At 37.6% G+C, this 22645-nt stretch overlaps 1 protein-coding gene across 7 annotated transcripts in view; it reads right to left on the minus strand.

Moving 5' to 3' along the window:
• The window catches only part of LAMA2 (laminin subunit alpha 2), a 358263-nt gene that overhangs the window by 118624 nt on the left and 216994 nt on the right, over nt 1-22645 (minus strand). For 4 of the 7 annotated variants that reach the window (XM_064649531.1, XM_064649530.1, XM_064649526.1 and 1 more), the window contains exons 18-22: nt 20813-20899; nt 14492-14703; nt 10296-10402; nt 5447-5627; nt 2066-2202 (exon numbers count right to left, since the gene is read on the minus strand). In XM_064649531.1, the coding sequence (XP_064505601.1) occupies nt 2066-2202; nt 5447-5627; nt 10296-10402; nt 14492-14703; nt 20813-20899 (724 nt within the window). Of the gene's footprint in view, nt 1-2065; nt 2203-5446; nt 5628-9036; nt 9301-10295; nt 10403-14491; nt 14704-20812; nt 20900-22645 lie in introns of all 7 variants that reach the window. The other 3 variants (XM_064649525.1, XM_064649528.1, XM_064649524.1) reach the window with 1 other exon arrangement.

Below are 22645 nucleotides of genomic sequence, written 5' to 3' on the forward strand. Positions count from 1 at the left end.
TAAAACTGGAATTGCTCAGGGGCAATTGGTTTAGTAGTTCCAGAGGAATCTAGTTCAGTATTTATTAGTCATCCATCAGACAGGTATCTTTGTACAAAAAAGACTCCTAGATGACAGCAGTTTACGCAGTAAGGGCTAGAGATTTAGTCATGCAGTATACTGGGAAGTAAACTTGCTCAGAGAATGAGACTTGCGCAGGCAGGTAAGGATAGAAATAGATGATTTGCCAGGGGGTCTAGATATTGAATAGAGAATTAAGTAGCAGGGAAAACTGCAGACTTCCAAGGAACAGAAGAATCCCTCAGTGCTATTACTGTGACTGCACTGCAAAGTTAGCACAGGACATTGGCTGCAATCCCTGGCGTGACCAGAATCTCATATGGAGGAGTTCAGTTTACAGAAGCAAACTCTGTGGCAGTAGTACAGGTTACCACAGTAACTGACATGGATAGACCTGCAAAAATTACAGAAACAAAGCCAAAAAAGAGAAGGAGAAAAGGTGGATTCAGTTTCTAAGCAAAATTGTTTATTACATGACTACTTAGAGCACTTTTCTTCAGATCTGAAAAGACCATATATAAAGAAGGTTAATATTTACAGGAAACATTCAAATGCAATCTTTAATGAATGCCAGAGAAACTATTTAACCACTGGTTAAATGCTAGGCTGCTAGACTACTACCTAACCTAAAAAATAAAACCTTCTGACAGAAAGACCTTTATACTACAAGATATATGTGAACATATATGTGATATATTTGCTTAGAAAGCAAATTCTTTGCCATACTCTGAAATAGCTTGGTGTGCAATATCAAAACCTAAATTACCATAAGATGCTATGTTTGTTTTTGCAGTTGTATGCAATTCTCTCTATTCCTGAGTTAAAAGAGCCTTGGAAAACTTATATGAAAGTTGCAAGTAGGAGGTTCACATCTTACTTTGCAGAAATTAGCTGCAACATACTGAAAGAGATGTGGGCTGATAGATCATTATTAATTTAGATGGTGCCATGGAACTGTCATACTAATGTGCTCACATAAAAGACGATCAGAGAATATATTCCAGAGCTCAAACAGAGGTCTTCAACCTCATTAGGCTGGTTTCAGAAGCCAAGAGTCTGTATCACAGCAGCACAGCAGAGGTTTCACAAGAGGAGTTTTTCGTACATACAAAAAGGAAATCATTCTCGACAACCGCTTTGCAGCCTGAGCTACATGACAAACAGCCTTTCAAGAAAAAGCATTAATGGTGTATGACTATGTTCAGACCAGATATAATTTTGTGGATGAATTGTAGCAGTACTATAAATCCCTCACCATCAATTAGCACAGAAGAGAGGAGAAGGCATTTGAACTTTGCACGATGTCTACTGTCACCAATTTTCAACCTTAGCCGAATACTGCTCTCCTCAACTCAAGGGCATTAACAACAGCGTTGGTGGCCTCCTTGATGTTCTATCATTGTTTTCCTGTTTCTTCTCCCTTCTCTTCAGACTTTTTTAACTCTGTGTCAAATATTGTGATAAAAGGGTTTAAAGGCTAATGAAAAGGTTTATTACCCCTTTCAGAACAGAGGAAGAAAGAGCTATTTACAACTAAGGTTGATGTTTCTTTTCTTCTCTCCTTGATGTCTTTTATGCACTAATGGAAGCCCTTTTCAAGTAAACTTTGAGTACAAATTCCCAGTGGTATCACCATTAAGACTAAAGTAAATTTGTTCCACAAAAGTATTGTCAATTACCTGTAAATATACATCTATATACATTGTTCAATACTGTGGTAATCTCCTCAATCACTTTAAACACAGCTATACTAAAATAAAACCAGTTTCAAGCAGGATACTGATTCAGCATGACCGCAGAATCAACAGTATTTTTGTCTTACAGGCTGTACACCTGAGACAAAGGATCTGTAGTGCTCAGTAAAAGATCACCAACATTTACAGCACAGTGACACCAAAACTTGCAATGCAGAGGCAAAACATGATTTACAAACCAAGAATTGTGTTTCAGCTATAAATTACTGTGAGAAAAGTAATGCACACAGAGAAAATAGAAATCTACTCACCTTGCAGCCACTGATAATGTTGTGGCCCCAGTAATTTGGTGCACATTTGTCACACATTTCTCCAACAGTATTGGGAGGGCAGATACAGCGGCCACTGATGGGATCGCAGTTATTACCAAAACGTGAACATTCACAGGCTTCATGGAAGATGGAAAAAAAATAAAGCAGAGGAAAAATTAGCCCTTTATGTGACATCTGGAGAGCAGATGCTAACTGTATAGTGAACTCTCAGTTATCTGTGGACACAGTGGGGTAGGAAAGGTAGGGTAAACCCAGACAAACCAAAACCAGTAGCAATGGAACACAGCTGAGGTTGAAGTAACTGCAATGAGAACAGAATGGGAAAAATAAAGGCACTAACTGCTGAAGTGCAGAGACTTCTGAGATTGTGCATTCTTGTGACTTAGCTGCAGGAGTGCTGCTGTATAATTTCTGAACCCACGCTGTCTCCTTCAAGAAGCCACCTGAGCCATCTATGCAGGAACTGCAGTGTGTTTAACATCTTATACCAATCTGAGCCAACCTCCTGAAATTTCTGCTGCTCTAAAGAGACTTCTTTTAAAGGACAAAAGAGGTGTTTCAGTTTCTTTTTCCATTTCTATTCTTTCTCAGATTGCATGTTCTCTACCTTGGGAGGATGTCAACCAGTTGATGTCTCCTCTCCATGGGAAACTGGGATTCTTCACAGACTACAGTAAAGTAAAAATACTTTGGGTTTGAAAGTGGTTCCAGAAGCAGTCGTTGCTCTTAAATGATTATTAAGTAAACAGCTCACTGGTGGAAAATACAAATTCAAGGTATGTAAGTGATAAGTAGTTATGGGGCACAAGATACCTCAGTGATTGAAGAAGCAGAACTGGTGTATGGTTATTTTCATACCCATCATCCACATTACCCCTGAGGCCAGAGAAAAAGCATCATAAGCAAACTATGACACTCCGAGCCATAATCTGTTCCTTGGGTGTTTAAAGGGCAGTGTAACTTTGTTACTGAGGGCTTCATTTATGATCACTGCCTTTACTGTATGAAATACATCAGTTCAGAGTTAGATAAGAAAACAATAGATGTGCAAAGATAGAACTCATATTTATAGTTCAAATAAGAAGTGACCTTTATTTTTTCCCCATCAATGCTTTCAAAATAAGGTAATTGTTGCAAAGAAGATAGCAAGTTTTGCCTCCATCCTGCCAGAACAGGATATGTTGCATGCTACTTCAAATCTTTTGACACACTGTGGCTTGAAGATGCTTCAGAATACAGCTCATTGGGAGACCGACGCTTTCGAGTGTGACAACTCTTCTATGGGCTTCCAGGTCTTACAGAATATTGGCTTAAAAGACATGGAGGGGAAGAAGGAGGTAGACCAATCTTTTTTTCATTTTTACTTTTATCACTATCAAAAAAAAAAAAAAGGAGGGAAAAAGTACAACACGTTGCAAGCAATAGTGAAATAGAAATCTCTTTTGTATCTTTGCTGCTAGAATGTCAACACTGATGATGCTTTAGGGTTTATTTTATGATTTATGGGCTTTTACTGCACAAGAAAAAATCAAATTATATTCTTTCTGGATAAATGCTAGATAAAAGAGGTCCAATATTTTATTTGATATTTAACTGTCACAGTGGAAATAATTTTTCTGTACTTTTCTTTCTAGCATGTTTTGATATATTTTATTAAATTTCTGATTTTCTTTGTGATTCATAATTTAATTCCTTATTTTTTGTCATTTGAAGGAATACATAAGAAATCTCCTAAAAATAAGTGGGGAAAAAAAGCATGTTGAAAACAGAATTCCTCTCCATCTGTCTACTTACTTAGGAACTTTTAAAAATCTGAATGTTCTGAATATCTTTAGCTGTTGCTGTTATTTTAAACATTTGATGATCACAGGTTGATATATTTCTATTTAAAATGTTGCATGGATTTACTCTGTCATTTCAAAGTTGCTAAGAGAGCAATTATAAATTTAATTTGAAATCTTATTAACAGCCCTCTCATTTTCCTTCTCCAACTGTATGAACTTAACAACATTTTTTGTGTTTCACAATACTGATGTACTTCTAAACTGTGAAATGCTAGAATAAGAGGCTAACCATAAAGATAAACTATAGTATTTTTTCCCTTCTGTATACTTGCTATTGGCTTTAGGACTGCAGTTATCATTTGCATTTTATTTCAAGCTGTTTTCATCAATGAGCCTGGGAACCAATCTTTCCCTTTTCCAAGGTGCCAATGTTTTTGCACTTTTCAAGGCTGTTCCCCTTTTGAACATGGGAAACAATACCACAGAACAATGTTTTCAAACATAATCCTGTCTTAAGGTTTATCCACACTACAGCTAAAATTGAAATTTGCTGCACAAATGTGGGTCTCAAGGCCTTGATGCTCCTTCCATAAAAAAAGGGAGTAAAAAAAAGGCGGAGAGCTAGTCTTGCTGCTTCTGTTGCCATTCTGGATAGGAAAGGAGGAAGAACAGACTACTGGACATGATGATTTCTGCTTTGGGGAAGAATACAGTTTATGGCTGAAGAATGATAGCAGCATTCTGGCATTCCAGCAGTCACTCACACTAGACAACCAGTTATGTCTCCTGTGATCACACCTAAATGTGTCTGTGAGACTTTAAAAATACAGTTCTAGCAGCAAAGATGGATATTTCCCTGTGAAGAAACCTATAGATTAGGTTCTTTCTGACACAGCAATCTGTACTACTTCAGGTATAGGAAGCATCCATTTCAGTTTTTGAGCTAATGTCAAAAAAGGAAAAAAAAATAATGTAAAGAAGTGGCTGGATATATTTATGTCCAATGCCAGAGTTTCAGCATCTAGAAAAGCAGACTTTTCATGTGTTTACACAAGGGACATACCAGACAGATTTACCTGAAGATATTGTTGCACACAAAAAGTATACAAGTAAGCAAGAAACTAAATATTAATGTACAGAAAAGGATTGCATTAACAAAAAAGATTTGGAATAAAACTAGAAGCAAAGGGGGTTTGTGTTTTTGTTTTTGTTTTCTCTTCAAGCTGATGCGATTTGGTAAGAACTTTAATCAGACTTCTAAGATATCCTCAATATAATTAAATTATAGGAAATTCATAGAATTTTTTGGCAGACTGTACTTGGAGTAAAAGACATCCCTGTTCCTTCTAAGCATAGTAGATTAGCCATAAAATGACCATAAAATGGCAGAAATTACCCATGTCTTTTCTTCTTGCCAATCATCATCCTTGCCAACTGACTGATTTACAAGGCTGTCTATGAACATACCTACCTGTCAAGAAAATTTGTTAGGCAATCCAAAACCAGCCAAACTAGAATTTTAGGAATAAACAAACAAATAAATAAATCTGCACTTGGGTGCAAAAAATTTACGTACGAGTACAGCCTCCCTCTTCAAAGTTGTAAAATCCATGTGCACAGCGGTCACACTTCTTTCCTGTCACTCCAGGCTGGCAATAACACTGTCCATCTCCATCACAGTCAAAGGACTTGGAACCAAAAGAATTGCAGTTGCAGGGAACACATCCTCTTGAAGACTGTAAGCCAAATGTTTCAGGCTGCCACAGAGAGAGGAAGAGCAGTTAGTACATAGAATCATTATCAGGAGAAAAGAGCAAGAGTTGAGAGTGTAGGGAGATCTTTCCTCTTTGTCACTGAAATACTACTCTTAACAAAGTGAATTGTAGTGGTAAAACCCTGGAGCAAGGGCACTAAATGCCCTACATAAATGAGAAAGAATAACTATTATATAATGTTACCTGATGCTATAATGGATGTTCTACAAGCGTAATGCATTGCTTACCAGGCTGTGTTCCCATAAGTACAATTCTCACATGCAATGGAATGTATGTCAGCACCATATACATATCCTGTGTCTGGTTGTAAGAATTTGTCAGGTAGAGTTTGCTGCTAAGAGAGTGCACTCAAATTCTTAGCTGCGAATGGAGATTGATTCAACTGGAAAGCCTCTGAACAACTAGATATTATCTCCTCTGATCAGGGGCAAGGTCTCTATACTGCATTCTGTAACTCAAGGGCATTTCTTTTGAATGATATATAGGAATAACTTCAGAAGAACGTAGATATAATGTATTTGTGTACAATACAAACAAATAATGGGAATTATCTATTTTTAAGATAAAAACTCTGTCTTTGGATCAGGCCTTTGTTTCTATTTTCTTTCTTTACTTTCGTTTTTGCAGTGATTAATACACTACAGAACCAGAGTAGATAGTATCAACTACAGTAATAAAATTCCTCAACTTCGCTAGTAGAATGCAAAATACTTGTAAAGAGGGGAAGACACATGCTCATTTGTCTACTGTAATCTGGAGTTCTGCACAAAACTTTCAACCAACAGACCTTGCGGGTTTCACTGCACCAGCCAACAGAGGCTACTAGGAACATACTTGATATTCAAATTTTGAACTCAGTCTTGAGCTAGACTGCTTTAAAATGGGAGTACTTCTCTATCTTTTTTTTCAGAAATTATGATTTTCAAAGAAATCTGAAATCGAAATCATAATAATAACAACTTCACTTGAAATTGATATTACAACATTTAGTAATAAAATCTACCACAGACTGTGTTAGAAAAACAAAAAGTTAAAAATTGTATATTCAAAAGATCACTGCTAACGAATATAAATGGAACAAAGTGAAAATAATTACTTTACAATGTATTACTGTGTGATCCAGGCACAAGGTGTTAGATTTTTACCTTCTATAAATCAGTAGATTTTTCAGATCAGTGGAGCTGCACCGACTTTGACTAGGGAAGTGATTGTCCCTCTGTACTCAGCACTGGTGAAGCTGCACCTCGAGTACTGCCTCCAGTTCTGGGCCCCTCATTACAAGAAAGAAATTGGAGTGCTGGAGCTTGTCCAGAGAAGGGCAACAGAGATAGTGAAGGGTCTAGAGAGTAAGTCATATGAGGAGTAGCTGAGGGAACTGGGGTTGTTTCGCCTGAATAAAAGGATGCTCGGGGAAGACCTTACTGTTCTCTACAATACCCAAAAGGAGGTTGTAGCAAGGTAGGGGTTAGCCTCTTCTCTCAGGCAACTAGCAACAGGACAGGTGAACATATTCTCAAGCAGTGCCAAAGGAGGCTCAGACTGGACACCAGGAACAATTTCTTCACTGAAAGGGTAGTCAGGCATTGGAACAGGCCGTCCAGGGAGTGGAGTCACCACACCAGGGGTGTTCAAGAAATGACAGGACATGGCACTTAGTGCTACGTCTAGTTGTCAAGGTGGTGATCAAAGGTTGGACTTGATAATCTTGGAGGTCTTTCCTAACCTTAATGATTCTATGATTTACATTTTACATGGATTTGTTCCATAGTGGAACCCTTAACCTCTTGTACTGATGAATTCTCAGAGGCTTCAGAAGCTTTCCATGGAGAAATCCTGGAATCTGATATCTGAGTTTAATACTGGAGATCCACACCCACTCAGAGAATCTGCTGCTAGGTATCAGAATACAGGACCACACCTATGGTCAGAATTTGGCCTGAAGAACTCTATGAGCCTAAGCCAATGCTTGATTATATATATGTAATGAAGAATTACACTGATTTTCACTTTCAAATTCTATATTGAAATGTTTTGCCAATTTCTGCATGACGAAATACAGTTAATCAGAGAGAAAAAAATACTCAAACTCATATAAGTAAACTCCAGGGTTCAATTAAATATATGACTATCTCTAAAATTTCTTTTACACCAGAAGAAACACACAGAAATGCGGATATGCACAATCAGACTAATGCAGTGAAGTAACCAATGCACAGCATGCATCTCAGTTCTCAATATAAAGTTTGATAGAATCTTAAAAATTCTGTTTATAAGGGTGAAAGTCAGAAAAGGTCTGACACTGGCACTCCACACTCCATTAAGTTAGGAAACATCACTAGCATGCTGAGTTGTATTCAGTGAGGAGGTCTGCACTAAGACATTTTGATAAGTCATGCAACCCTCAAGATGAACCCCCTAGTTAAGTCCTCAGCAAAGCTTATTTACGCACAGAAATTCTCAGAATCACAGCTACTGCACAAGAGATAAGATCCTGGATTATAATGAGGAAATACAACGAATTTTCTGATAATGTTATTATATTTTGTCCCCATCAGTGTATGTCGAGTGTTTATGTGGGCAACACAGTAACCTAATGCATGTGTAATGGGTAAAAGCTCATTTCTCCAAGGGAATCCATATGATCGAATACAGCATGGGTCCCAGAGTCTAGCTGAGGAGGAAAAACACTGCCAGGTATTTTTCAGACAGGATGTGATAAGCATGGAGAGTTTGCATTGCAGGGACAAAAAAACAACATTTCTAAAACACTGCTCCGTTAGAAGCAGTTGCATCATAATTACTTTATTTTAGGAAATAAGTTGCTTTTTTGGTATGTGATAAGCAATGAACACTCCTGTTATTCTGCACATTACATTCAAATTACTGGCACTGTACAAAGTTAAAAATGGCTCAGATAACTGGCCATATTCACTAATGAGAACTTTTAGCACCAGTTATGTTTGACATTTTAAAATTAGATCTTAACTCTTTGCCTCTGGGGCTTATCCTTCTTGCAAACTCCTTGAGCTGTTGATTCTTAAGTTGTTAGAAAAGGAAGTCTTATGCTGCCAAAAGCCAAGAAAATCCCACTGATTCCATTGATTTATGTATATCTCCCATACATTTTCTGCATACAGCTGCTAATGGTGCTGTTTTGGGACTTATTCTGGTATTTGATTTCCCGCTGATATCACAATTTGCACAGTGAGAAGCCCTAGGATTAGGGAAGCATCCTAAAAGGCTGCCTGTCTTCTGAGCCTCTCTGTTTCTCAAGAATTTCTTCTATTGTAGCATGCGTACTTATAATTAAAAAAAACTCCAATCTATGTGAGCTCCAAACACAAGCAAATATAAGACTTCAGCCCATGCAATGCACACATTTTCTCATTACCAGAGTCTCAGGCCGGTAAGCACCTCGTGGGCACCCACTGGCACTGCTGGCACCCCATCTCCGAGGGGGTACTCGAATCTGCTGACTGCTTCCTGCATTTTCTTGCAATTTAGGCAACTGTTTTCTGATTTCACAGCGTCTGCCCATGAATCCTGATTTGCAGATACATCTTCCCAACATATTGCACTGCAGTGACACAGATCCTAAAGCACTGCAGCCACAGGGTATACAAAAGAGCTTTTCTGGGGCCCAGAAGTAGCTAGGCTTTAAGAACGAAAAGTAAACACTGTTAGAAAGTAAAGATAAGGAAACTACACCACCTAAGAGAGTACAGGAATAAAGACAGGAGGAAACATAGTAGTAAACAAAGATTAATTCCAATTAACCACCAGTACTGTATTAACAAGCTTGAGCTATTTGCTGGGTACATTATGCAATCTGCAAATTCCATTGATACCAGCAATTTTTCTTTGAACAGACTCTTTAAATACTGTTGAAAATGGAGCGTGAGCAAACACTTCAGAAATTACGTAACTCTAAATGGTGAAAATGATCCTTTTGATTTCTGCAGAATTATTTATGTGCTTTAAATTACACACAGGTGGAGGTATTCTGAGGACACAGACCTAATCCATGAGTCCTTACACTGAGCTAGAGAAATGTGCAGCCAGCTAAAACATATTCCTTAGCTGCCTGAAGACAATTCTGTGAAAGTTTATGAAACAATATTTTTTGCAGTGATTTATGAGACAGGAAAACAAAGTCACGGCAAAAGACACTTTCACAAAAAAATAATACATTGTTTGGACAAAACAAGAAGAAACCCTATGAAAAAAACATAAAAGCAGAACATTCACAGCAGAACTAAACTAGCATCCTACTTTTTTTTTTTAATGAGATGCTATCAGACTTTCTTCATAAAGGGGTTCTCCCCCAAAGCTTCAATATATTTAACTAATTTATTTATATCAAACATTCAGAATATAAAGTGTACACACCATGTATGCAAATATATTTATATGTACAGTGAGGCTTAAAATACATACATTGCGTGTAAATCCAATGTTCCATGTTTTGTTCTAGAAAACCATTAGAAAACATTTAAAAAGCAACCATTCTGCCTTTCTCAACATAAGAACAATCCATATATGTTCTTTAAGCGAAAAATGAACAACAAAAAACCCCCTATACAAAAATCAAACAATATTTAGTTAAGACAAATGGAAAAAAGCTGAAAGGAAATGCCACTTGTCACTCACTTTGCAGACGTCACACCGGCGCCCAATTACATTGGCTTTACACTCGCACTGGCCTGTCCGAGAGTCACAGATCTCTGAGAAGGAGCCATTGATGTGACAGTGACAGGCTGCAAAGGAAGAAGAAGGAGATGTTGATGTGTTTCCTGAAGCTAAGTCTAATAGCCAAATGTTTACAGTGCATCTTTCGCCACTCTGAGAAACACCCAGCCTGAGTAAAGCAGGAAGGTGTCAATCCCATACACTGACAACACACATTTACCTACCCATATGAATGTGGAATTTTGCTACAAATTATTGCAGCAGAAATTCTGTCTTAAGTTCATTAACAACTTTTTTTAGTTGCTCCTCTAAGATCATCAGGATGTTTAGAGAAAAAAACCCCAAACCGATGCAGACGGTGTGTACAGGATGTAGCTATGGCCAGTGGGAGTGTTACTGCTCCACATGCTGGTTCTGCTGCCCTGGAGTCCACTCCCTGTCAATGTAGTCATCAGGATATACTGGCAGGCTGAGGACCCAGAACGAGGTTGACTCTGGGGCCTCTCTGCAAGGGTAGTAACGCCCTCACCCTCCAGCTAGAACTCTGGGGTAGAGCTGAAAAAGAGACTAAGGGTTCTCTGCTACCATTACTGTCCAGGATTTCTGCCTCAGCAATAGCATCAGAGTTTCCAGAGGAAATGTAACCCAACTGATCAGATTAACTCATCACAGTGCTCTAAGATTTAAAAAGGTGATGAAAATGTTGTTTCTTCAGGAAAATAATATTTCTGGCTTGTAAATTCTTATGTTTTAGGAGAAGAGAAATTTTGGGGAAGATTTCTATTGCCCTTCATGTTCTTCAACCACAATCCTTTTGGCATGCAGAGAATAGGAAAAAATCCCATTAGCACTCACAGTGGAGAAGAGGGATGCAATTGATATCACAGGGACTATAACCATGCAGTCACTGATTCTATCAGCATGAGCTGGTTCCTGCATGTCCCTTTTTTCCCCCCCAGAATGGAATGAATCCATATTTCTACACTGATTATCAATCTACTGTGTAAATTTGGGGTCCAGTCCACATTTTGCCTTCCTGCAGTGCCCTAACTGCATGTGTTGTTTTTTCATCCTCAAACTGACAGTTTCATTTTAAGAAACACTTGAGTCCCAACTGTGAACACATGGTGGTCACATACTTTGATGTCGGAAGGTGCCATGTGAGAGAAGGCAGCTTTATTTTTTCTATATATAGACTATTACAACAGGACTTTCCTCATTACTTCATTCGACTTACTAATTTACAGTTTCGAATTATAAATTGAAAGGATAGGTGGCGGTTTTTCTCCCCACTTTTGAGGTATTCTGCAAAAGTTGCTTTTTTTAAATGAAAGCAACTTGATGACTTGACATTCTGTTCATGGCATTGTTTCTCAAATGTTTGTAAAAATTCTGGAATAAGTAACAAAAATAATGCTGGTCCTGCTGTTCATACCAGTCATGTAACCTTAGAGGTTTGATCTCTTTTTGTTTTGCAATATATTTTTTAAAAGCAAACATTTAAAACACTTCTGATGTAATTAACATCACTTATCTTTTCCTTTCACTTTCAGTTTTCAACACTAAACAAACCCATAATTTATCTTTCAACATGGATGCAGCCCTCCTTATCAAGATATTCACGTTTTAAAACTGCTAACACTCCAAACTGTACACAGTGATGAGTATCACATATATATGTTTTTCTTGGCTCTGGCAGTACATACATAGAGAAGAAACATAAAGTCAGGGCTATCCATCTAATAAAATGTTACACAATCTGATAAATTGCATTTATCTCACCTAAAGCCTTCCCATTCATTCACTTCTACTGGAAAGATTAGCTCTTGTCCAAAGCTCGAAATGGTTATTATAATACAATATAGCAGAGAACTTTGTCTTACTTTCTTCCAATATGACATTGGTCAAGACCCTTCATTCTCTCTAAATTTGCATAAATATTTATGAACATCTATTTATGATCAACCCACACACTTATTCTCCTCCAACAGTAGTACCTACGCACTGGAACATAGGCACACTTGAATATCTACTTTAATGCATCTCATGACACTGAGCTCTATTATCATCAGCACAACCTCCAGGTATTTGCTTCAGCACACTGTGCTGTTTCACTCCAAAAAACAACCTACTAGAATCAAATCAAATATGCCTAGGACATTTGCTCATTGTTCTTAGATTTATGATTTTGTATAGATACACAAAAAAGTTCAGAGGTGCTATGCTTATATAAAGCTGTACTTTCATTTGAAATGGTTAATGCACACAACAACACTGTACTGAGAAAGAGCAAGAAACATTTCAAACACTAATTTGAAAGCAAATTCATGCTTTGCAATACTCTTGGATTTGGTTTTTTAATAAGGAATGAAATTGAAAACAACAAAGTAAAGGCACAGTCCCTCTGATATTGTAGCTGCAGGGCAAACTTCATGGAAGTCTGCAAAGGAAATAAAAAATCATATGCAAAAAAGAAAACTCACATGAAAGACAGAGAGTAGATGAATACAAGGCAACTGCAAGCACAAGGCTATGAATACATTAGGGAGCTCTCCTTGTCAGTGATACTAACAACAAAAGCAAAGCTTGTAATTCAACATTAAATATGTATATATTTTTAATATCTTTTTTTTTAATTGTATGTTTTCTGTACTCTCCTCATACTAAATCTCTTTCTTGTGGAGCTGCCACTACTGTGGAAATGGTCAAAGCATTGACCATTGGTCAATCCTATTGATGCCTCAGGAATGGTGACAAGCTACTGGAAGCTATGATTTTTGAAATACACTTCTTTTTAAAATCACTTTACATACTTAACATTCTAACTTATATGACATTTTTCATCACGACCTGTTAACTTGTGCATTGCATATATGTGATTGTCCAAATTTTTGCTGGCATTGTGTATAGTAAGTACAGAAAGCATTTACACATGTGTATGTCTTCATGGTTATCTATGACTTTGCATTCATCAGTATTTATTAATCTTAGTTGAGAAACTTGGTGATGTTCTGCATCCCACACACTCTTATAGGGTCCAACAGAACCAGTATTTTCACTTTCAAAGCGCAAGTTGCTAATAGAGTAAGTCTTGGAAACAGATGTCACCAGCTTAGACTGCCGTGGATGCAACACATACTGCAGACATCGTCTCCATGTTCTTATGCAGACAGCAGTTAGACAATGCTCCAGAACTTTTACTTGCATAATTTTATCCTGCTACAACACCTCTATACTCAGTGGAGTTACTCTGAGTTTATTCCAGTGGACCTAAAAGGACTAAATCCTTGTGACACTGAAACAAAATCTTCTGCTCTTTCAGGGAAGTTTGTAACCTCTTTTATTACATTTCTCTGAACAGGATGGAAGGTATGTGAAGAATGTTTTTAAGTTAAAAGCACTTGTTCTGCATTCTAAATTGTGCCAGTAATGGCTCAGAGAGAGCCACTGCCTCCTACAGAAGCAAAAGCTTCTGTTGCTAACAAATCTTCCATCTCCTCTCAATAATTTTTTGTAATCACTGTGGGGAAGTATGAGCTAGGGTTGATTCTTGAACAACATGCCACCACTCAGTTGAGAAGTGGTAGTTTGCTGCAGTGCCAGGTACCTTCTTCCAGCGCACTTTAGAAAATTTGTCTGGAGACTTTTAGACTCTGCTTTACAGGTGGGAGAATCTTGCCCTGTAAGCAGCAGCAGCTCCAAACTCTTATTGAGGTCATGGAGGAGGGAAGGAGGTCACAAGTGCTGCCACAGCTGGACCCTACAGTAACTGAAATAACACTCCCTCCTTTCAGCACCAGTCTCACTAGTTAACAGGATTTCTCTGGATAGCTTATAGCATTTGTAGTGAATAGTTTTCATTTATTTGCATTTAGTTTGGTAGATCTGACATTTAGTATAACCTTTTGCACACATGCAATGCTCCACTCTCCCTGGGGGTTTTTTTGCATGTCTGCTTCAACTACGTTTTTAATAGGTTCCTTCCATTTACTTTAAAGCCTCCCTTTCCAGATGCAGACGCACAGCAGTAATTTTTAGAGGTGTAAGTACTCTATATCATTCTCCTGCTCACACATACAGGGGCACAGTCTTTCTCTCAGGAACACAGTTATAGGATAGATCAATACTGTCAGGAGCTGTAAAAGTTTGTGACTTACGTTGACAGTTCCTTGCATCAACAGCATCACCAAAATATCCATCAGCACACCTCTCACAATATTGGCCTGTTGTACCTGGCTTACATATCAGACAAGCACCAGACAAGCTGTCACAGCTGCCAGGAACGGAGAAGTCAAGGTTGTCATTACACTGGCATGGCTGGCACGATCCCCCTGGTATTAAAGGTTGTCCAAAATAGCCTTCTGCACACCTAAGGTAAAAGACATCATCGGTTAGGACTATTAAATGATCCTCTCATTAGAAATATTTAATTCTGTTGCCTCCCTAATCACAAAAAATTATCCCAAGTGTGTCTTAAGTGTCTTTTGTCTTTCTCCCTCCTTCTCCTTTTTAACAACACTGTAGATACAGTACCAACTGAAATCCTGCCAGTTCTGCTAGTAATTAGACTTCAGTGGGTGAAAAATCTTGTCACTGGTACTGAAGGAGAGACAAAGTATATCAAGAAATCTTATTTGCACTCTAGGGTGGGGGGAGGAGTTGGACTAGATGACTTTTAAGGGTCCCTTTAAACTCAAACTATTCTATGATCCTGTGTTAGATATGCTTTGTATTTCAGCATATCATGTCTAGATGTCCTGTACTCATTTACTGGCAAGGCTGATGATTTTTTTCCCTATACCTTAAAAACTTGTTTAGTTTAGAAAAATAGAATGTAATACAGACATAAATTTTTTTATCTAACAAGATCCTCCCCTGACTTAGTCTTCCCCTGATCTACTGCATGGTCAGATTTGTTAAATTAATGGATTGCTAATCTCTGTGTATGGCCAGGTAACAAAAAGATTGCTCATTGTCAGAGGAACTATGTTGGTGTGTACTGTGCCTTTCACATTTTAAGAGAATTGTTTAAAAATATCACCTTCTTTTCCATCTTGCCCAATAGCAATTTCCTGTGAGGACCATGTGAACCATTCACAGGTTAGTGAATCTGACCTAACATGACTCTGTATTTAAAGCAAATTACTACTCATCTCACAGCCTATTTCCTATTTATATTCTGGTCTGCTTTCCCTTTCCAGTACATTTGCTCACACTTCATAGTAAAAGTAACTTGTAGACAGTGAAGAGAAAAAAGAAAAATTGCCCGGTTCTAGCTAATGAAGTTATTCATGTGCATCTCAGATGAACTTCAATTAGCATAAAGAAAACAGAAAGTACATAAAACACATTGCATAAATTAATAGTTCCTACTATTTTAAAATCAGTTTGAATGCAGTTCTAATGTACACAGATATCCTCTCTACTTTGTAATGGTACTGGATGGCAAGGTTGAGCAAAGATTTTGTGTATCATCCTAATAAAGGAATGTAGAGCTCCACTCTGCTTTCACTCTTGTCCCTTTTCGTACATCGAGCTCATCCTTTTCCTTGCTTCCAGAATATCTCATCAATCTTTCAACTGGATCCTAAGCAAAGCTGTCTAAACATTTGTTAAATATTATTCAATATCATTAGCAAAGATTACAAAGATTATAAGAAATGGATAACTAGAGAGGAAATCACAGTAGGAACTAATTGAAGAGTTTTTTGCAGTGAGAGATTACATAAAATAGGATCCTCTAAAAATACACACAATGCAGACCATAGATGAATAATATGTATAAATATTCCATCGGTCTGGGTGTATTTAAGCACTTAAGACCATGAGTAAAATTTTCACAATCTAGCCCACTGTGCTATCATAGTTATCTCTCACAATTATCTTCTCATAGCAACAAGACATCAAAATCTTATCATTAGAATAATTCAGGCATTTTATTTCAGAATCTGTCATGAATGTAGCCATCTACTGTATTCCCTGCAAAGAAATGGATACTTTTTTCCTTTATGAAGGATATCTCAGCAACCACAAAAGACTGATTTTTAGCTTAATTTCACCAAAATAAACTGGGTTTTTTTCAGTCATGATACCTCAGTTACAATGGTCAGGAATGTATCTTAATACGTAACAATTAATAGCCATGTTTTATGAAAAACCAAGAACATTTGGATAATTTATGCAGCTATCTTAATTTATCTAGACCAGATTATTATCTGAAGTTAATCCACACTTTGCTAAGATCTCCCTCACTTACTACTGGTGTATTTGTCTGTATCTTTCACTCCTACTAATCTATTTGATTTCAGTTAATTTTGTGTTCATTTTCCTCTTCCATTTTTATTTAGGGGTTAGTTCCGTATCTGACAGCATTCACAGAAACTTGCCAAGCAATTCACAGAAGGAATACCCCAAGGATTTGTGCAAAATGCACTGCTAATAATTTCCTTCTATTAATAGCAGGAGACCTCGATAACTCTTTGTATTCTCATCAGTTTAGACTCTGATAATTAAAATTAGAAAAACCCACTACCATCTCTTAGCCATATTCTACTTATACACATACATAATCTCGAATCCAATGAAGATGATCCTGAAAGTAGCAGTAAACCAGTTCATCTTAAAAGAAAACTGTGTACATGTAAAGTCTTCCTCTTTTTCTCCCACTTTCCCTGAAGTAGTAGTGGAAGATTAAAAAACCCACTGATTCCATCTTTATTCCCTTAAGGACATTCCTACTTCAGTTACTCTTCTCAGATTGAAAGCATTATATGTTTGGCAAGGTTTAGATTAACAAACACCAATAATATATTTGGCATGGAAAATTACTTTTATGCATTACACAAAACATTTGTATAAATAAATGACTGCTAAGTGCAGCAGAACACCCCTGAGATTAAAAAATAAACAAAAATAGGAGTAAAAGCAGTAAAGAAAGATTTTTTTTTTTCCATATTTTTCTCTTCTAGTCTCAAATGTAGGTGTGTCTGTGACTGACATTGGTTTTATTTAGCATAACTGGTACCAAGTACAGGGATACTATTTAAATATATGTATATGTATGTGTACTGGGCCTGGTCCATATGGAGTTAATATTCCTTATAGCAGTCTGTATGGTGCTGTGTATATACACATGTACGCACAGAAACACAGGTAGGCTTATTTTATACATTTCTTTATATTTACTGGAAAAAAAGCCCTTGGGACAGAGTTAATTAAGGCTACACATGCAAACACTTTAAAGTCTGGAAATACTATTTGTACAGACGCCTTGAAATCTATGTGCATTCAACCTGCGTACAAAATCAGGCAAAAGCCCTGTGGAGAAAGAAACTTGTGAGTACACAGTTAGATATCTTAACTCGGACGCACAGCACAGATGTTATTGTTGTGTGACCAACTATAAATCTTGCATTTTCTAACGTCAGAGTGCCACCTTTGCAAGCTGTAAGCAATCCTGCATAACACATTTGTTGTATCAAATCTCCTGAAATGTTTGACCCTTTTTCCATCAGCACTGGAATACAGAATTGCTCCTCTGGCACTAGTGGAAGAATTATATTAGCTAGAATGAGCAGTAGTTTGAAGCCACAGTACTTGTGAGAGACTGTGGCTGGTGGCACTCTGTGCTAGACTTGAAGAATGGGGAAGGTGGGGGGAAGATAGGACATGAGCCAGCTCACCCTTCTCCTCACACATAAGGTGTGATCTCTCATCTCTCCTTCTTGAAGGAAAAGGTTACTGGAACTACGTACATAAATGATGGAGTACTACAGGAAAAGCTAGACTCTCACCCATTTTGCTTCTTTTCCCTAAAGCTTTGTGCTCTTATCTCTATCAAGACTGTATTTGGAAAAGGCATATCATCATCCTGTAAATGTCAAAAAGCCGTCCTTTGAGCCCAGGATATTCTCATAGATCCTTTCTATGAAGTTAAGAGAATGTCCATCTTACCTCATATGTCTTTGGAAAAGTGAGCAGTGAGAAAAGGAAAAAAACTTATGTCTAACTTGCTGGGGAAAAATATTAAATGGGAAAGCTGGAGTTTCTCTACAATTATAGGTATGTGGTAACTCTCAACACAGTTTATACCTGCAATTATTTCAATGGTGTTATGACCTAGACCCTTCAGAACACTGAACAATTTTGGCAACATTTTTCTGAAGAGTACAGGTGAAAGAAGTAGCAATTTTTTTGGCATTTTACAACTCCGACATGTGTATGTATCTCCCTAGGGACAGGATATTTTTTTAGGATGAATAAGTACAGTACTGTGCATGCTCACTTCATGATACTTAGTATATCACGATAATTTAGGATTGTTCAGCTAATGAATCACATGGCTCAGATCACTTGTCACTTTGTAGTTGCTAAAATGAAAAAGAATTTCATGTAAACTCTTTCAGCAATTATACAATCACTATTAATAGCAAAAGGTGACATGCTTTCTCCTGATCATTATTACTGACAGCTGCAGACATTTCCAAGCAACTTGTTAAAATTAAAAGCAAATTGTTCTGTGAGCATTGGAATTAATGGTCTAATTTCCAGCGGATTTATATCTTATGGTTACAAGGCTAAGGGCTGCTAATTTGCTGCAGGATGTTCTATTCAGCAGGGAGTAAGCCCTCAGGCTACAGTAGCACTTTTTCCTTGCCCTGTGAAAGTTTTCTTATGGGCAGAACGTTTAGTAATCTCTCTTGTTCTCTCTCTATCTCATGTATTCTCTGCTGTTTAATCAGGTGTGAGTTCACACAATATTCTCCCCCTTAGCTATGACATGTCCTGATTTATTAACCTCCATTCAGCCACTTCTTTTCACAAAACCTTTGGGAACAATTATTATCTTTGAGACCTCCTATCCTTCTGCCAAATTTGGCTGAAATTGACCTACAAGTTCAGATGACTTTGCAGGCAGCCAGGCAGACACGCACAAAAAGATCACACTAGCCTCGTTTCCTTAGGAAATCAGGCTAAAATCCAAGCTCATCATTTATTCAGATTCTGTCCTACTTCATCTACAGCCTGCGCTCCACTCAGAAACAGCACTTGTTGCTAATGGAAGCTGTCAATGACCCTGCATTGACAAACTGCCACCAAAGTGCTCTTGATGTGATTTATTCCTGCCATCATTAACTTCACAGCCCACTAGCTGAAAGAAGGTGATGACTTCCAAGACAGACAGTAAAAGACAGGCAGAAATAGCACGCAGCAGGAGCAGACTTGGTGATGATGGGTGGAAACAGGTGACAGCCTGCACTATCACTTTAGGACAGTTATAGCACAACAGGGGATTTAAAAGGAAATAGCTGCAAATTGGAAAGACAGGACTATAGGGAGATTCACAGCACATGGTCAGGTTGCTGCTTTTCTGGTTGGCTCTTCCTCTTGCTTCATTCCTATTTCTTCTCATCTCAGCCAGAATATTGTAAATCTTCATTCAGAAACCTTACCTTTTTTAGGATTTACATTGGAAAACGCTTCAAGCAGCTCATGGAAGTGCCAAATGGCAAAAGCCTGCTAAAAAATCCAAGTGCCATGTTTTCACGTCCCTTAACTTTGCCAGCCCCTCTTCAGTGGGTGCCATTGGCAGGGTCATACGGGACTGGGATAATGGAGACAAAGCCAATAGCGATTCCTCATGACCTTCAAACAACTAGCAGAGGTCTCCTGGCATATTAACTGCTCTTGAAAGCTGTTTTATCCATGTGAAAACCCAAGGGACCAAAGGCATGCAGATACAGTGATTATATCCCTTTGCTTGTGTGGTCTCACCTCCCGTGGAAGAGGGTTCCTGGGAGCTTAGCACCAGCACTCATGTTAGCCGTCTGTTTCATTTAAATTCTCTATATGATCCTTTCAAAATAAAGCTTTTGTAGAGGTAGTAATAAGTGTAGGAAATATATATTGAGCTTTTCTATGTATTTGACAAAGAAGAATGATCTTTTTTTCACTAAAACATAGTTTGTTCTACTTGCTAAATAAAGACTGCAACAGGGAACAAGAAGCAACAAAAATGTAAAATATTCTTTTTAAAAATAATCAAAATCTACAAATAACATGTTAGAAGAGCTGTATTTTTTCTGCATATTGACTTCTCTAAAAGAGGCATCAGTAATTTACAGCATATTTGATTCACCATGCTCTAAACGTTCAAATGAAAAAAGAGACAAAAGAATTATAAAAATCACAGAAGAGTGACAGAAATGCTAGAAAAAACTTTTTTAACAAAGACTCTTACTTCTCAGAAAATGCTTCTTGGAAACTTTACATTTTACCATAAAATAATAAAACAAGCACTAGAAAAATACCAATTCATGTATGCAATATCAAAGGAAAATATACAGGAATTTCTTCAGGGAGTTTAAGAACACAGGAATGGGGATAAGAAGGGGAAGTAATAAAAAGGTAGAACAGTTTCATGTGATCAATACTTTTGTTTCAGATGTCATATGGTTAAAAGCATGGTGCTTGCTTACCTTTCACAGCGTGGTCCCACATATCCAGCAGGGCATTCATCACATATTAATCCACGACTTCGGTCAAAATGGCATGTTGGGCTAAAGCTGTGTTGTTGATATTGAGAAAGAAGGGGGACAAAGACAAAACATAAAGAAAAGATGGTTAACAGCATAATTCTCTTCCCACTTTAGAGATGGTTAATTTGCAAAACAGTGCACAGGAAAAGTGATTCTGGTCTAGGACACAGGGCTTAAGTTCGACTCCAGCAAATTGAATTTGGAATGACTCTGCTATTTCTGCGACACTGAATATAGAGCAACGGATGGCAGCATCCCAATAGCCTGTTATTACGGGACTTGAGCCTGCCACTGAGTGGTCTGGATACCATTAAAAAGGCAGGAATGCACAGCTGTTTGTTTGTGCCCCCCAGGGCCTGGCAAAACAATCTATGCCATAATGCAGCCCCTATATAAATCTTTCTGAGGGACAACTGATTAAAAACTCAGTTAACTTTGTGTATAGTCGGTTGTGAAAGGAACCCAGTGAACAAGAAAGGGGAGGGGCAAAAAGGGAAATATCTGGTGCAGCTTCCCAGAGAACACATTTGAGTTAATCAAGTGCCAATGACCTCAAGCTACAGGCCACACAGGCACGTTGAAGTTTAAGAATAGCTTGCAGACTAGAAGGCTTTACCTCTTTGCTATGCTCTAATTAATTTTGGCTGTTTTGGTTTTTTCTTTTTTTATTAATAAAGATACTGTAGGCATTTGCAAGCTCCTCCTCTCAATGTCTGTGTTTAACTCTGAACTGTGTTCCCTCACTGTTAGCATTTTGCTTTCTTTCTCTCTTAACAACTTCTCTGAAGAAACCTCCTGACACTCTAAAAGACACTACACAGAAAAAGAGGAAATCTGTTTTTCTGTAATTCTGTAATGATTATTAGAGACAGAGACATATGAGCATCTTTATAAGGCCTCATCTAAACAACGGTAATCAACTCTGATCGAACAAATAGAAAAATAGAAAAAGGAAAAAAATAAAAATAAAAGAATAGGAGCAGGTACATAGTGAGGTGACTATTCACAAGGGGAAAACAAAGTAGCTACCTGAAAAGAAGACACTAAATTTATCTTTTGTAACCTAGGAAAAGAGAAGTTGAGAAGCAACAGAATTGCTCCAACAAAGACATCAGAAGGAAGGTATATTCAAACAGTTCATTCTACAATAATAACAAATAGATATAATCCAACCTTGGATGTATTAAAGCAGGATATACCACGACAGTTTCTGGAAAATAATAAGCACCGGGAAGGCAGAAAACCTTAATTAGGGTAATTTAACGTGATTAGATGCTGGTGACTAGACCCCACTTCTCAGGAGTCATCCATCCTATGATCTGTCCTCAGTTATTCTTTATTCCGTGTTATCTCACAGACATAAGGGATCAGTAAGAAAAGTGTGGGAATGTCAGGTCCAATAAACATAGATAGGTATTGGGATTTTTCTCTTTCCCATAAGAATTATGTTTGTGTTATTTTCCAATGTCATTTACTTAATAATAGATCCACAAATGCATGAGGAGTCAGTTGAAGAAACAGTAATTGCTCGTTCTATTTTTTAATAGCAATGAAAGCACACATTATCATTGAATATAATCAGCAGCAACTGACTTACTTCAAATAAGTTCCCGCTTCTCAGTCCCAACCTCACTCTTTCCAAGAGCTACATGGGAAACTTTGTGGAGATGCTATCACAGCTCATTACAGCATTGAACAAAACTGACTGTATCAAAGTTTCACCAAGAACTCTGAATTCAACTGCATACATTTAAAATGTTGTAGTAATCATGA

Source organism: Pseudopipra pipra, chromosome 3, assembly GCF_036250125.1.
Source record: "Pseudopipra pipra isolate bDixPip1 chromosome 3, bDixPip1.hap1, whole genome shotgun sequence".
Classification (NCBI taxonomy): domain Eukaryota; kingdom Metazoa; phylum Chordata; class Aves; order Passeriformes; family Pipridae; genus Pseudopipra; species Pseudopipra pipra.